The sequence below is a fragment of the Paramacrobiotus metropolitanus genome, unplaced genomic scaffold (genome assembly GCF_019649055.1).
Source record: "Paramacrobiotus metropolitanus isolate TYO unplaced genomic scaffold, Prichtersi_v1.0 Parri_scaffold0000109, whole genome shotgun sequence".
NCBI lineage: Eukaryota > Metazoa > Tardigrada > Eutardigrada > Parachela > Macrobiotidae > Paramacrobiotus > Paramacrobiotus metropolitanus.
This window is the reverse complement of record NW_026570329.1, coordinates 14,410-27,383: the sequence shown is the minus strand read 5'-3', so window position 1 is coordinate 27,383 and position 12,974 is coordinate 14,410. Positions and strand designations below refer to the sequence as shown.

The window sequence follows — 12,974 nt, the reverse complement described above, 5'->3', positions numbered from 1 at the left end:
TATATATCAAAAACACGAAAACCAGAAATTAATGATATTGTGGTAATATTTCGAAAGGATTTCATTCAACAGTGTTTTGCTAATCCTGAATTACCGTTACTTAATTATCGGCGTTTTTCTTTAATTATTGAACAAAATTACAATCTAATCTAACCATTAGGAAAACTATCATTGTAAAATGGCGCGTCTTTTTTTATTAGGCACATTTTATTTCTAGTTAGCTGTTATGCAAAAATAACCCTGATACTGTACTTCCGGTTTGTGAGAGCCCACGGGCGGTAGGATCACTATAGAATGTCCGCTCGGCTCACCGCACACGGCGCATACCTCGCCTCGCTGCGACCCCAGCAATTTTCCAGTCAAGCGACTCAAGCGCAAACAAACAACTTGAACCGAGCCAGTCGACGTCAGCGCGTATACGCTATCGATTTCTGCAAAACATCTGCAAATTTCTGTTTTCCTCCTGTTCCAGTCCAACTGTCCATCACTGATCCTTTTTCCCATGTTGCGTTTATCTTCTCTCCATTGTTGATCGGGAATCCGCATAATCTGCATCCGTTAGCCGGATCATCCGTTTGTCTGTGTACATGTCAGAACATGCTTTCCTAGCATCCAGTAATTTTATACTGCACTCCGGGTTTCGTCGCCATGTTCTCTGTGCGGACACCCCCCAACCTCCTCTCCCGCTTCCTCATCCACCGGTGCGCCTCGGCGTTGGCGGCGTCGACGCGCCTGTCGGAGTCGACGTTCAAAGGGAAGGGCATTGGCCCCAGGGGGGCGGCCCCTAGTTCTGGTGCAGGGGTTAGGAAGGGAAGATGGACGCCAAGGAGAAGCAGAAGATGATCGATGAGTACTCGCATTTCAACCCTACTCCCATGAGTATTAAGCAGTTTGTGGAGTTTGGAAGGAGTTTGACGGTCAGCGGGAAGGAGTTGTGTGCCAGGAGCAGCTTTGAGTTTCTCAGGAGGGAGCTGCTGGTGAGTTGCATTTGCATATCGCCGTATTGCAAAAGTTTTCAGTTTTTTGTTTGATTTTCTGGCTGGTCTTTTTCTCCGTCTGAATATAATTTTTTGGTAGGTTGCATTTTGGTATTTTTTGTTTATGGAAGATAGCTAAATGTAGAATAAAAAGTCTGATAACTAGAGGAACATATTTCAGAAAAAGCTGCTCCAGGTTTGCAGTTACTGTACAAACAGACACGCTCCATGCATTTTTTTCATGCGATTACTGTATGTACTTAGTACTTACTCAATGCGAGTTCTTTATTCAGTAATTATTTCTTTATGAATATTTCGCATATTTGCATCTCTGCAGTCGCTTGAGACAGCGAAGACTTTGGAAAACAGATAACAGCTTTGCAGCTTTTATGCTGACTTATTTTTATCTTTTCATGTGGTTTCCGATTTTCTGCTGCAGTGTGTTTTTCAGTGCACGTTATTTTCAATTTCTTCGGAAGGACGATTAATCAAAATTAATTAGTACTTTTTTTTCCGATTTTACGATAGAAAATTTTCGTTTTTTATTACTTAATTATCGGCAAGAGTAAATAGTTACAATACTTTTATTCCATACTTTTTTTTGGTTGTTAATTAGTAGTAATATGTTTCTGGATGCAGTGGCAAAGTTTATCTGGCTTTTCCAGCGTAATAATTTGGCTATGCGTTATTTTATAATACTTATCTGTTTGTTGTTATCCGCAAATGGCCCTTGGTATGTAATTCATGCATAACAAAACAGTAAGCACATGGTCCAGATATTGCAGATTTTTCATGCATTTTACTGTTTTTTTTTGCTGTTAATTTAGCTGCAAAGTGGTGTGTTTTCATTTCACAAATGCTAATGCTGTGGTTATATTGCATATGTATTAGCTATCGTTTTGCAGGTGCGCCTGGCCAATATCATGAAGGAGATCCACTTGTTGCCGGAGAGTCTGCTGTCGCAGTCCAGCACGAAGATCGTCCAGCACTGGTACGAGCAAAGCTTCTTTGAAGTGCTCAACTACGAACACGCCGATCCCCACGACCCGGAAATTATTAAAAAGTCAGTGCGGGTTATTATTTTTAATTGATGCAGATTGCATCATAACGCAGTCTAAATTGGAACGCTCAAATTTTCCATTGTGTATATTGTGAAGTTAGGTTGGATATCACATCCTTATCTTGTTTTCAGTGTGTCTTTTGCCCCTTGTTGAATTACTCTATGGCAATATTAAAATTTTGTAAATTCTTGAATGAAAGAAACAGCGCTAAGTTTCTGCGTTTTTAAATAACAATTTTTTAGATTTACTGCCGATTTGACGACGATTCGCAACCGACATGCTGGTGTTGTGGAAACAATGGCGCAGGTGGGTTAATCGGAAGCGTGGATCACCACTAAATCGCGATAAAATTCAGGTTCAACGAAATAAATCTGCAAAAATTTAGAGTTAAGATAAGTTTGATAATTTAATTGTGTGTGCGACGCGGGCTTGTGCGTTTTCTCACGAAAAGAAAAATGCCCTTGCCATGGTATTGGCATAGTTGTCAACTTGTCATTGAATTGCTGCTGCTCCTATCAGCGAACGTGCTGCAGACGGGTGTTTTATTACTGGCGATAATATACGGTGATTTATGTTAGCAGATCTGGGTAAAGTACAAAGGTCTCGCTTTCGCTGTAATGATAGCGATTTCCGGCTAATTTCCGTGTTGTTTATTGTGCTTTTCTTTCTGTAACTTGGAAGCTTTGTAATAATAAATGCACAGAATGTTGTTGTTTTATTTTTTAATTTTATATATTTTGTTGACTTCGATTTTTCTAGTTTAGTTATTCTTATTTATTTTTTTGGAAAAAATTAAATATAAAAATAAGAGATTAATTCTGTGTGCTCCGCTTCGGAGATGGTCTGCGTTTTCTCTTAATTTTTAAAAGCCAATAATTTTCACACCTGGGGCAGAAAAGCACCATCTTTCCTGAAAATTCCTTATGTTTATGTATTGATTGTACATCGTTGGAGAACGAACGATTTAGTCGCGGCTGTTAATTTCGTTGACTGTTCCATAACTGTTCGTTTTGTACGGTTTCTTGATTGACGTTTGATTAAGAACTCGTTTTTATCGGCATTTAATGTGTTATTTAGGGTGTTGTGGAGTTGAAGAACAGCGCGGAAGGCCTGGTGGACAGTGCGACGCGGAGCAGCATCCAGTATTTTCTCGATCGATTCTACATGATGCGCATTTCCATTCGTATGCTCATTAATCAGCACAGTGAGTAATGCTGCGGTTTCTGTATTCTGCCGCCTTTGACAGCAACATAATTGGCGGGAACATATGCCAAACGGTTGGCATGTAGTTTGCATCTTTTTATTCTGTTGACATCTCGTGCAAGCGCCGGTAAATTGCTTCCGTTTTCAATTTCAGTTTGAAGAGGGAAATAACGGAACAAATTATGTTTAAAAATCTGTAGTAATTGTGAGTTTTCAGTCTTTGTTTTCTGGCGTTGAAGCTATCGAGAAATGTCAGCTACGACATTTTACTGAAAGGACTTTTAAGTTCTATAAATCTTATAATAAATGTGAAAATCTCGAAATTATTTGTAAACAAAAAAATTCAGAATAAAAAGAAGTTATTTTTAATCGATAAATTGTCGGTTCTTGCGTCTTAAATAATCTTTTTTTGATTTTTTAGCGATTTTATTTGGCGGAGAGAAGCCGTTCAGCGCCCAGCACGTGGGCACAATCGATCCCGAATGTGATTTACAAGCTGTGGTAGATGGTATGAAAATCTCTTTTCATCTGCGCGAAATTTCCTGTAGTAAGCGAAAATGTTTCATTTGGTACTGTAGATGCATATGTAAATGCGCGGTCGCTATGCGAAACCTATTACACGCGAGCGCCGGAATTGCAGATACACTGCATCAACACGGTGGACAAAGAGAGGAACTCTTCCGCCAAGATCGTATACGTCCCGTCGCATCTTTACCATATAACCTTTGAATTATTTAAAAATTCTATGAGAGCGTTGTGCGAGAGGACGGAAGAGATGGCCACTTTGGCGCCTATTCAAGTCGTTATTGTCAAGAGTGCTGAGGATGTGGCGATCAAGGGGTGTTAATTTTAATTTAGAAATTTTATAATTTTTGTCGTATTTGACGTATGGATTATGATTACTTTAACTGAGTTTAACTCAACTTTTTCCGGCATTGTGGCACATCTAAAAGTTCTCTGATATTCTGTTTCAATTTTATTACTTTGTTCGTTTGCTTTTTATGTTGATTTGAATTTCGTATTTTTATTTTTATGGATATTTAATTTTTTGGGAATTGCAGATGTCAGATTTAGGCGGTGGAATTCCGCAGAAATACATGCCGCGTTTATTTGAATACATGTTCAGTACCGCCCCGGCGCCGGTCGGAAACGAAGGCATGAACGTTGTTCCCATGGTAGGTTTTAACTTGCAAATTGCAAGAAAAGGCTCGCAGCTTGCTCGTTAGATTACGATTAAAATTGAAAGAAACCGTGCCGATATTTATCAGATTGATAAATAATTCCGTTTACTTTCATGGCAGGCGGGGTATGGTTATGGATTGCCGTTGTCGCGGTTGTATGCCCGGTATTTCCACGGTGATCTGCAAGTGTATTCCATGCACGGATACGGCACCGATGCAATTATTTATCTGAAGGTAATCTCAAAGTCTTCGCTGTTATTTCGACCGTTTCCTTGGAAATTCTGTGAATTTTTCCTTGCAAAACTATGATTCACTTTTGTGTTATTAAGGAGCAGTTAGTAGCTCGTATACGTTTAGTGAGTTATGTAGAACCACGGTATAAAAGAGATTTATCTCTTTTATACCGTGGTTCTAAAAAAAAGAAATAAATCTCTTTTATACCGTGGTAGAACATTCATTTCCTTCGTTTAAAAAAAGCTGCATTCGGATAATCGCCATCGTTTTCGCGATATTTTAATTCGGTAACTTGGCACTTAAGGGTTATTCGTAATTTTTCGGTTGACTGGAGGTACGCCATTTTGTTCAGCCTCCCGGTGCATATTTTGCAGCTTGTTTGTATTGTATTGTATAAAACCTTGAGTGTTGTAGAAAATATCGTTGTTTTTAATGTTTGTGAAGGCACTGTATTATGTATTTATCTACTGGATTAACATGACTGTAGCAAGCTTTCCAGTTTAACTTTGCAACCATGTACTGTCCATTGTCTGAATTGCAGACGTTGTCCGAAAGTGCCAGTGAACTGCTACCGGTATTTAACAAGAGTGTATTGCGTCAGTACAAAACTTCTCGCACACACGGCTGGAGCTCCAATCAGTCCAAATTTCAGGTCGAATGGGGATGATGCAATAACATAGACATATTAGCTTAATTTAATTTTTACAGCCTCTCCTTTCTATTTATAATTTTATAATCTCCTTGTTGTTGCTGGGCCGCGAATGGTCGTTTGGAAAATATTCTGATGTGTTTGCAGATTTTCATCTGCCTGTCGTATGTTTTGAATGCTCTTTCGTCTGCTTGTAGGTGTTTTCATTTGTTTTATTGCAGATGTTGTTCGACAAGCGTAGTACTCATACTTTGTAGTTTGTATTAGGATGATAGGATCCGTAACAAAACGCTTCAGATGTTTTCTTATCAGATACAGTAATTATTGTCCTGTTGTGTTGATTTCTTTTCGAAGCCTCTCTCAACACGCGGAAAATTTTTTCAAGCGCGCTTGATTTTTGCTGTTCAGTAGTTACTCCTGAGAAGTGCTTAAGCGTGCAGAGGGTGCCAAGCTGGAGCAGCAGCGAAAATAATTTCTAGTTGACAGTTATTATTCATTTGCCATTGTTGCACGAACATTTAACTTTAAGTCTCCTGGATCATTTAACACTTGCTACGAAGTCGGAATGAAGCATTACTCCTGGGGAACAGAATTTCAAACGAGACTCCGTGTTCTTTTATCAGCTAATTTTCTACTTCACGAAGTACTGACCATTCAGATCGGCAGCTCATCGTCGCTTATTATCAGCGCATGAGTAAATGAAAAAAACTAAAACCCTTAAGGAATTCAAAGAAGAGAAATTCAAATAAGAGACGTCTTTGATTGAACTCTAACGCCGCATTACCATTGCCCTAAAGTTTTGCCCTTCTAGCCTTTAAAATCACCGCGGACATATGTACAAGCCCGTCCGGAGTTAGAGCACGATAGAGAACAGCTAACGCATAATAAGCGCGATGTTAGCGCTTCGACGATAGCCACTGCACTACAACTGGCGCAACTCATGAATTTACATTGTTCGCTCTTCTCTATCGTGCTCCAACTCCGGACCGGCTTGTACGTACTAACGTCTAATGCGATCTAATTTGGTTTCGAATTCATTGGTGTGCCACTACTCCTAAACTACAGTAATAGTGCAACTCAGCTAGAAGAAACTCATCAGATACCTGAAAGAAAAGCTTTTCGATAAAACATTTGTTAAAATAATTTATAAAACGGGAAAGCGCAAATAAATTCACGAAAAAGTGTTTCTACTTATGTAAACCCTTAATGTACGTACTACGTAGTAATGGGAAACGGGATGGAAGTTGACCTTGGGCCTAAAATCTACTCTAGTATTTACGACTGGCAGCAGTGTGGAAATTGAATGCCATTGTGACCGGCAAAAATGTCCCCCCTGTCCCCCCGGACATTTTTGCCGTGTCCCCCTCACGTGATATAGCAGTACAGTACGTAAAGTGACGGCTTTATCGTACTTTCTATTATCGCTTGTACTTTCGCGATCTTTCTCTTTTGTGTTTGGATCTACTTATCTTCTCTTATTATTGTCGGAGATGCAGTTCTCGCTTCGCGTAGATTCTTAGGCTTAGCTATGCCACATTGAGATTATCAGCTTATATTCTGCCGTTGAGTAGGTCGGTAGGATAGATTATTACGGTAATTATCCCTATCGTACTGATCTCTCCGTCACCCCTGCCACCACCGCCAAAACGGTAACCTTATGGCCAAAATGGTGACTTGAAGGAACTATCACGGAAAGCTGATTTTTAGGGCAATCGGTGAACTTTGAAGAAGTGCCACCAGCGTTACCAAAGCGTTACCTAACAAAAATCCTTGAACAACAGGTAACAAAAGAGATACTATGGGTGGGTCTCAGATTCGAAGCGAATCCAGTTGCTGTAATCCAGTTGCGATACAGCAACTCCACCTCGCGAGGTGGCTTCGCGTACCGTATCTGTAGGCGTGGCCACTGCAAACAGCCACCTCGTGCGGTTGAGCAACCGTACCATAGCGAGATTCGCTTTGAATGTGAGACCCACCCTATTACCAGAACGAATTTATAAATGTCCGGCATGGGAGACATTATTGCCGAAACGAATTTATAAGTTGTTGGCATGGGGGAAATTATTGCCGGAACGAATTTATAAGTGTCCGGCATGGGGGACATTATTGCCCTAACGAATTTAAAGATGTCCGGCATGGGGGACATTATTGCCGGAACGAATTTATAAGTGTCCGGCATAAGGGACATTATTGCCCTAACGAATTTATAGGTGTCCGGCATGGGGGACATTATTGCCGGAATGTTTGTGGGTATTCACACTATTTGCCGTTTTAACGTTATCGCACAAGCGCGCGGGCGTTTCAAACTAAACCAAGTACTTACTATAGTGTGAGGAGGACTGGTAACCAACCGTTTGACGTCATCACTCTCGCATATACGGAAGGGCGGCTGCCATGGTGACAGATGCGCGTTTTTTACGGTTTTTGCAGCATATTTCTTTTCTCTTCTATTTCTAGCCCCTCACGTTTGGGTTTCTAAATTCAATATGGTCTGTTAAAAATATCAGAAAGCTTCAGAGGAGAAAGGAACTGAGAATATCTTTAAAAAAGGGACAACAAAATCTGTGGGCCTATGGTAAGCAATAGCACACCAGTGCATTCTGTATGCGACAGTGATGACGTAGTCGACCGTTGCAGAGTCGCTTCCCAGTCCTCTACCTATAGTAAGTTCTTGACTAGACTTAAGAGTACTCAGTAGTTACGGATACGTGTCTGCAGAATTGTTACCGGTGTTTTCTCCAGAAACAGTAAACAACGATCGCTGTAAGCGAGCAAGCATGAATAAAAAGTTTTAACGAGTACTTAAAATGGTCTCGTACAGGTATATCTGCAAAATATGATGCGGTGCCCTTAGGCCACAACATACTGTGAAACTCAAAATTTGGTTTGTTCAGGCCCACTTACCATTAAAGCTGAAATCACAATTTCAAACATTTCACATTTCAAGCTTCAAGTGAAATAATTTCAAAATCAAACGAGGGGCGTTTGAAATGTGATTTGAAATGTGAAATTGTGAAATAACTTGAAATGCATTTGAAACAATTTGAAATGGAGAAAAGATTTCTTAAATTATTATCTACCAAGTTTTGAGTGAAAATTATGGAATTCGTTCGAAATTTGTTACAATAAAGCGAAACTGTAGATAAAATCAGGGAAATAATTGTGATTGTTAGCTACTCAGTTAATTATCTCTGTTTATACAAGGAAATTTTTTTCGAAAAAAACAAATAAAAATAAAAACCTAATTTTTTTCAGTCCAGAAAAAAACCGTGATGGGGAGCACGCACGCTTCGATCATGCAGTGCCCGCATAAAGCGAATGCACTCTCCTAATTTAACGGAACCATCACCTGAATTAAAAGCAGTTAGAAAGCGGTTAGTATCAAACGTCACAGACAAATTTAATCGACCGAAGGGTAGCGAAGGTCTTCTGTGTTCAGCGATTATGGAAAATGTGGTGTCCGTCCGTCGGTCACCGCCACTAAGTGCACACGTGCGCAGTTGCCTTTTCTATCAAATGCACCCATGCGCCGTGGCCGTATATACTGTACTCCCACATTATGTAACTGGTGGTATCCGTCCGTCGGTCGCCGCATCAAAAGTGAAAGGGCACAGTGGCCGTTGATTCTCACACTACATATGCCTTCTAATTTCTGTGCATTGGTCACCTCAACAGAATGCACATATGGACGATGGTATTTGTTACCATCTGCACACATGCGGCGTGACCGTATATACTCGCAACCCAACCCGTGCACCTGATGGCAGCCGTCCGTCGGTCATCACATATACATCATCATTGTAAAATAGGAAGAGCGCAGTAGCCATTCGTACTCACGGCTGTCACCAGCCGTGGTGTCATTCTCCGTTCAGTTGTTCAGGGATGCTGCCCTAAGAGGATTTTCAAAATTTGCCACTGTGACTGGTAGAGATGGTCTTCGAAAATTTTTTTCAACTGTCCCCTTCACCTGCCCATTTTAAAACAGGCAACCTTGGGCAAATGGGAGGAATCACGAAACGGAAATCGTGGTTTTTACATTAATCCATTACCTTTCCGTTAAACACCTAAACTGCCACAGCGTTTACAATGCATCACAAAGACGAAAAATAAAAAAATATTCAGCGAAAATTAATCCTTATAATAGAAAAAGTACTTTCGATTAAAATTATCGGTGCGAAATAAGAAGCATTGCTACCGAAAAGTTGACTGGTGTGTTTGGCGGTAAGGAACTCATTAATTGACTGAGATTCGAAATGTGAGTCCGGCATAAATAACATTTCTGCCACAGCTAAACAAATCTAGGCCGGGTAAAATATACGCAGTTTTAGGAACAATTAAATGATAATTCATCCGTCCGGGCGGTTTTACCGGTTACAAATTTTTGTACTTCGTAAAGTCCACCTTAGCAAAGTGAATGTTACGAAGTACAGCAAAAATCTATAACCGATTAACCGAAAAAACCGCCCGAAAATGCCGAACTCAGAAATGTCGTATTTGGAACTATTTCCAGTACTTTATGCTGCAGAGCTGCAGCAGAATTGTAAAGTCACTTCACTAATTTGCGGCAGCTCTGCAGAAGATAAAGTATAGGAAATAGTTCTAATCGTTAATTGTAAACTTCGTATCACGGACTTATACCGCCAACGACTTAAGCGAATTATCTATCATATTGTAGCGATAGAAGTATAGAAGTTGTACAACCATAAAACCACCCAGTTATGATTCATCACTGCGTTATGAATTTCTGTCTATTTTACCGGCTAGCTGTTCTTCTTCACAATTTCTAGAATTCAGTCTTGCATTCGCTTGTTACAGCTTGATCAGCTTGTTCCGCTTGTTAAACTCTTGCCTAAACCTTGCACCTTGTCTTGTCATTAAACATGCCGTGAACTTCCGTTGTTACGTTCAGCAATTGTGTTACGTCAGTAAAAGCGTCCACGACCGCGCCGTTGCCGGACGTGCCAACCTTTCATCCCAACAGCCCACACAACATCGTGGTACGGTCAACCCACTAGAAAAGCAGCCAGTTCGGCTACTGATTGATTGATTGATTGATGGATTTAATTTCGAGTAGCCAAGCCCGTAAACGGGCACTCACACATATCCTTATCCGTTGAAGAACATCAAATATGCTAAGGCTAGTCAAGTTACCACAACTCGTTAAACACCAGTAATACGTACGCTAGAGAAGCAACACGTCACAGAATTGCTGTAGGCCAATACGGGCACAAAGCTACGTCATGCACAAGGCACAAAGCCACAGAACAACAAGATCAGTATCACTCTATATCGCATCCGTATCAAAGTTGAGTCGAAGTTGAGGCCCCTTCGTACGTCCACGTACGGCATCGAAGTGGTGAGTTGATCCACGTAGAATCCGTATTGACCACAGGCGTCGAGGAAACGTACACGCCACTCCGTACGGTCAGCGCAGATGCCGACTAACCACTTCGCACACAGCCTTGCTGGCCATGCACTCGCAGCCTGAACTCAGAGTGGTCACCCATCCAAATCCAAACCGCGCTCGATGTAGGCTATCTTTCAAAATCCGAAGATCCATCCATTTAGCTACACGGAGTGTGGCTACAATATAAACTGTTACAATATAATCCTGCAACGCTTTGTGTATGCAGTGACCGCCAAAAGCGAGTGCACTTTCCTAGTAAAGATTCCTAGTCGTTCCGGCAATAATGTCCCCCATGCCGGACACTTATAAATTCGTTAGGGCAATATTGTCCTCCATGCCCGATACTTATAAACTCATTCCGGCAATAATATCTCCCATGTCGGACACTTATAAATTCGTTAGGACAATAATGTCCCCCATGCCGGACACCTATAAATTCGTTCCGGCAATTATGTTCACCATGGTGGATACTTATAAAATCGTTCTGGTAATAGTATCTCTTTTGTTACCTGTTGTTCAAGGGTTTTTGTTATTTAACGCCTTGGTTACGCTGGTGGCACTTTTTCAAAGGTCACCGATTGACCTGAAAATCAGCTTTCCGTGGTAGGTCCTTCAAGTCACCATTTTGGCCAAAGGGTTATCGTTTTGGCGGTGGTGGCAGGGGTGACACGGCAAAAATGTCCGGGGAGACAGGGGGGACATTTTTGCCGGTCACAAGCGTAGAACCCGATAGGTTTACGTAAAACACAAGAGGTTTAAAAATAACTTATAAAATTTAAGTTTGACCACAGCCCCAATCTCGGACGGAAGCCTACAACCCGGACTGCCAGAAGTGCCGAGCCAACAACGATTCTTCGCGGACCCGCTTACCTTACGCAGACCGCTTGCTACGGACGTGGACGGACAAGCCGAGGAAGGAAGGGCTCACCGACGAGATCAGGCTGTGGCCCTATATGTCCAAGTTGTGACTGGAAACTTGAGGGCATACACCTACTTGGTCAGCACCACCCGTCTCCTGGACCAGTTGCACTCACAAGAGTTGTTGCACCTGTGGGACATGCAACGTCACCGTCGCGTCCGACAGGAACCCGGATGGCGTAACACCCCACCGATCCCGGAGAATCCTAGGCTGGTCGAAGCCCGCGAAGCGCGCCGAGAGCGCGAGCGTGAAGAGGAGCGACGTGAAATAGCGGCAGCCGACCGGCAAATCGCATACAGACAGCGAGAGCATGAAGAATGGACGAACCGAGATAACAACAAACTTTCGGCTGCCCCGACCGGTAGTCTCACAGTGGAACCCAAAAGGTTCCCGGATGAGGCTGCCGCAAAAATCAGCGGATCTTCGGAATGCAGGTGGAACTGCAAATATATAGGCGATAGCCAGTGCGTTCGCTGCAGACCCCAGCCCCTTCAAGGCATGACTTGGGCGTTTACCGGACCGGACGGCCAGCAATACATGGCCCAGATCAATAACCCTCCGCAATCGCAAGCCTCCGCGGCAATACCGCAAGCTCAACCGGAACAGCAGCCGGTAGCCCCGCAAGTGAGTGGCTTACCTCAGTCCCCGGCTCAATCGGCAGTTCGCTTGGCTGACCAACCAGGGACGGTGGCAGTGACCCCAACAGGGTCCACCCCGACCAACAGAAGAAACCAGAGTGTAGCGGCCTTGGCTCCCGGCGACTTACGTCACAGATTGGAGAGCGACTTTCGTAGGCCTACCACTGACCGAGCCCCGGCTGACCGAGCTTCGAAGGATCGAACCCGACCTTCCCCCGGCAAACGGTCCGGATCGGAGGATAACGGAGGGCTCGTACTGGACTCTAACACCAAATCCCGGCGGAACTTCACACAGCCCGTGGCTCGACACCCTTCACCGGCTCCGAGGCTAGATCCACAAGTGATGGCCCCGGACGAGTTACCGGTGCCTCAGTACCCGATATTTGAAGTTGAAGTACCAAGCCAGCATGACTCTCGGTATGACCATGCGCGCCGACAGCGCATCGCGGTGGAAACTGCACATCCAACGGAACGGAGAGACTATGTCATGGCCACTATGCGATAACGGGAGGATCGTCGGACTCAAGTTTGGAACATGATGAACGGTTGCGGCAGTTCCTCAACAACTCCTGCTACCAGCAGATTTTTGAACATCATCATTGTTCGGAAGATTTCCAGATGGTCGACAGGTTGGCGTACGGCATCGGTTTCTCACATTTTCGAAACAACGGCTTGCCTAGCGCCACCGACCCGGCCATCTTGGCC

General features: G+C 42.8%; 1 protein-coding gene across 1 annotated transcript; it reads left to right on the top strand.

Moving 5' to 3' along the window:
• Positions 1-424: 424 nt before the first annotated feature.
• LOC129597775 (pyruvate dehydrogenase (acetyl-transferring) kinase, mitochondrial-like) lies at positions 425-5,606 on the top strand. The gene is made up of 9 exons (XM_055495442.1): positions 425-977; positions 1,883-2,040; positions 2,281-2,344; positions 3,116-3,242; positions 3,663-3,749; positions 3,820-4,079; positions 4,303-4,416; positions 4,543-4,656; positions 5,198-5,606. The coding sequence occupies exons 1-9, from the start codon at positions 816-818 to the stop codon at positions 5,321-5,323; spliced, it is 1,212 nt and encodes a 403-aa protein (XP_055351417.1). The 5' UTR covers positions 425-815; the 3' UTR covers positions 5,324-5,606.
• Positions 5,607-12,974: the final 7,368 nt, after the last annotated feature.